Genomic DNA, 3592 nt, shown 5'->3' with positions numbered 1-3592 from the left:
TGACAGTGGGAGTCAGTGCAATATGATGGTTTACTCCTAAGAAAACATCATAGAGTGGTTGGGTGCAGTGGCTAACGCCTGTAATCCTAGCACTTTGGGAGGCCATGGCAGGCAGATTGCTTGAGCCCAGGAGTTGGAGACCAGCCTGGGTAACATGATAAAACCCTGTTTCTACAAAAAATACAAAAATTAGCAGGGCATAGTGCTGTGTGCCTGTAATCCCAGCTACTCAGGGGGCTGAGGTGGGAGGATCACTTGAGCCTGGAAAGTTGAGGTTGCAGTGAGCCCTGACCACCTCGGTGCACACCAGCCTGGGCAACAGAGCAAGACCCTATCTCAAACAAATTAACCAATAAAAAAAACTTCATAGAGCAATCCCTCTCATTACAATACTGTTATCTAAATAACTTTCAGTGATACTATTTGTTTTCATGTTTGCACTAAATATACAGAGGCTGCATTTATATATTTTGTTTTTTCAAGGCTTTGACACTGGACTGAGTTGGAAAAATGGGCTGTTTTACATTTTCATCTGCTCATTTAAAATGTTTTATTCTTAAAGAAATGCATGAGCTTTTTGCAGTACTTAAAGTCAGTAGTGCCTTTATTTCAGGTTTAATAACACGTAAGTGTAATTATAAAATCAAGAAACAGTTAAAGGGAAAAACGGTCTCCAAAAACTGCCATGGGAACATTTATAATTTGTGTACTGCCTACCACTGCCTACTCTATTACACATGTTTATTAGGTAGCATAATTTCAGTTTATATATATATATAAGCTATATATCTATATACATAATATATGTGTAGAGCTGTTTTTTCAGAAAAAAAGTATACAATATGTCTTTCTTTTCAGATTTTTACCCTGGTGATAAAGGAAAATATTTCAAAGGCTCACCAAGCCAGAAATAACAATGCTATGAGTACCACCACATGGCTTAGCTACTAGTTTTCTTTTTGTATGTGTGTGTGTGTGTGTGTGTGTGTGTGTGTGTGTGTGTGTGTTTTTCCCGGACCTAAAAGACCTAGAGAGACTTTTCTCAAAATTTATTTTTTCCTTATCTAAATTTCAAGATTCAATTAATTAATGAGCTGCTTAAAAACACCCAAATCTACCATCATTTTAATAAATTTTCATGGATTTACCATATTTCAGATTAATAGGAGAAATTCAGCATATTTTTGCATTTTTCTTGTCACAGAAGATAAAATTCGATATTAACATTTTTGGATTTTCTTGTTGCAAACAAAAATTAAGAATCTCAACCACCAGAACAGTTTATTAACCAGTTTGAATCCATTTATCTTCATTTGAATATATTCTAGACTATCCCAAAGTAATTAATACATATCTTCCATGCTACATGAATAATATCAACACCTACATTTGTGTTTTCCCATCAAGATGACCATCTATGTATTTGACATGTGAACATGAAATAAATCTTCTGTGATCAGATGAAAGTTTTGGTTTCGAACATATTACAATAGAAATAGTTCCACAAACAGAAAACATGTAAAGCAGTATTAAAATTAGAGCAAATGAGTATTCAGTATCTATTGTAATAAGTGGTTATTCTCTTTGGCCAAAAGGGAGGAGGGATTTTACAGAGACATTTGTTCCATAGGCAATTAAGCAATCACTTGGCTCATATCATGAATGACCTATAAAAGATTGTTTTCCAGTTTGCCTAGAAATTGCAGAAGATAGCCCTAGAAGACACAGAGGCACCACACTCTTGCTGCCTCCATTCTAATTGGCCTGGTGTCTGTTCTGACTGGCTGGGGCCTGTGACCTACATTCTATAACCTTTGTGCAGCATCAGACATAACTGGCTAACTTAAGAGGTGTTTTTTGACACAGACAGTAGGTTTAAAATCACTTTGGAAACGTAAAAGTCCAGGTGCTCAGTCATGCCTTCTTTTCTTTCTGGTGTGGGGGAAATTGGCCTAAAATATTTCCATTACCACTGAGGTAAGGGAGCTAGAACTTTCCAATGAAATGCAGCTCCAGCTCTGAGCCCTTGTCAGTTAAGTTTGTCTGCTTTCTGGGAAGGAAGGATTAGGGGAGAAGAGCCCTCTGCTGGCGTTCTCTGGTCTGGCTCCTACCTAACTGCTTCCATTTTCTCTGTGCGAGCTTCCATTTTCTCTGAGCGAGCCTGGCCATCTTCCGGGCACACGGAGCCTATCCAGCCCCTTTTATTTATTCTTGCAGGTTTCCCAGGTCTCCAGGGCCCCGCTGGTCTCCCCGGTGCCCCAGGCATCTCCTTGCCCTCACTCATAGCAGGACAGCCTGGTGACCCCGGGCGACCAGGCCTAGATGGAGAACGAGGTAAAGACAGGAAGCCCAAAAGAGGGCTAGCCACCACCTTTTGTCTGACATTTGGGGAAGTCATGTGTACAGCGCAGCCAAGTCCCTGTTGCTGGACATACATGGGCGTGTTTGGCTTCACATCCCTCCCCGAGCGGGGACACAGGGGACTTCAGCCAGGTGCATTTTGCTGAAATGGTTTGGGAAAGTCTGGGCACTAGGACCCCACAGGTGGTGAGGGAACATTCTCTGTCCTGGGAATGGGCTTTGGAGTCCTGTCAGTCCCCAGGCCTTCAGCAGTGGCTACTACCTGCTCACCTGCCCCTCACCCCTCTTCCGATCTTATCCCTAGGCCGCCCAGGCCCCCCTGGACCCCCAGGTCCCACTGGGCCATCTTCGAATCAAGGCAACACCGGAGACCCTGGCTTCCCTGGAATTCCTGGACCTAAAGGGCCTAAGGGAGACCAAGGAATTCCAGGTTTTTCTGGCCTTCCTGGAGAGCTAGGACTGAAAGGTACGGCTGCTTGGCTGGCTGCTGGGCCCTTCCCCACTCCACGGCCAGGGCTCCTTCTGGCAGTCTTATGAAGAAAGGCCGGTGGCTGATGCTCTTCCCTACCTCACCCCTGCCTATCCTCCACCCCTACCACCCCTACCATGCCAGGGCCTGACTTCCTTCCTTTGGACTTTGTCAGGCATGAGAGGTGAGCCTGGCTTCATGGGGACTCCAGGCAAGGTTGGGCCACCTGGAGACCCAGGATTTCCCGGGATGAAGGGGAAGGCAGGGCCAAGAGGTAAGTTGAGAGCACCTGCTGGGCTGATCCAGAGTTCGAGGGAGGGGCCTGGTGATAAGGTTCCTTCAGGTGTCATTGCTCACCACGCCAAGAAAGCCTGGATGTCTAAAGCAGCTGGATCAAGCTACCCCAGGGAGGCAGTTTCTCTCCCTTGGGGATCCTTCAGCCTCTGTCACCTCCGAGGACTGAAGACCACTGCTGCCTTGCCACCATGGATCCTACTACTGACTGCCTCTCTCTGTGTTATCTCTGCATTAGTGGGCATTGGGTTTGCACTCAGATCACCACCCACCCGTCCGCTCAATTCAGAAATAAAGAACCATCTTTCGCATCCTTTCCCACCCCACTCGCACACATGCAATCTATTAGCAAGCCCTGAGGCTTGTACCTCCTAAATGTGCCTTGCGTCTGTTCACCTCGCAGTACCTCGGCTGCTACCCCCAGATCCAAGCCACCAATAGTTCTCATGCAGCACCCTTCCTCCCCCC

General features: G+C 45.5%; 1 protein-coding gene across 1 annotated transcript; it reads left to right on the top strand.

Annotated features, from left to right (window-relative positions):
* Positions 1-2217: 2217 nt before the first annotated feature.
* Positions 2218-3104, top strand: LOC113220947 (collagen alpha-6(IV) chain-like; the record flags this gene model as incomplete). Its single annotated transcript, XM_026450299.1, has 3 exons — positions 2218-2334; positions 2666-2827; positions 3006-3104. Coding segments are annotated over 3 exons (378 nt in total), but the record flags the coding sequence as incomplete, so codon positions are not given.
* Positions 3105-3592: the final 488 nt, after the last annotated feature.

The sequence above is a fragment of the Piliocolobus tephrosceles genome, unplaced genomic scaffold (genome assembly GCF_002776525.5).
Source record: "Piliocolobus tephrosceles isolate RC106 unplaced genomic scaffold, ASM277652v3 unscaffolded_17003, whole genome shotgun sequence".
Taxonomy (NCBI): domain Eukaryota; kingdom Metazoa; phylum Chordata; class Mammalia; order Primates; family Cercopithecidae; genus Piliocolobus; species Piliocolobus tephrosceles.
This window is presented reverse-complemented; position numbering and strand designations above follow the sequence as displayed.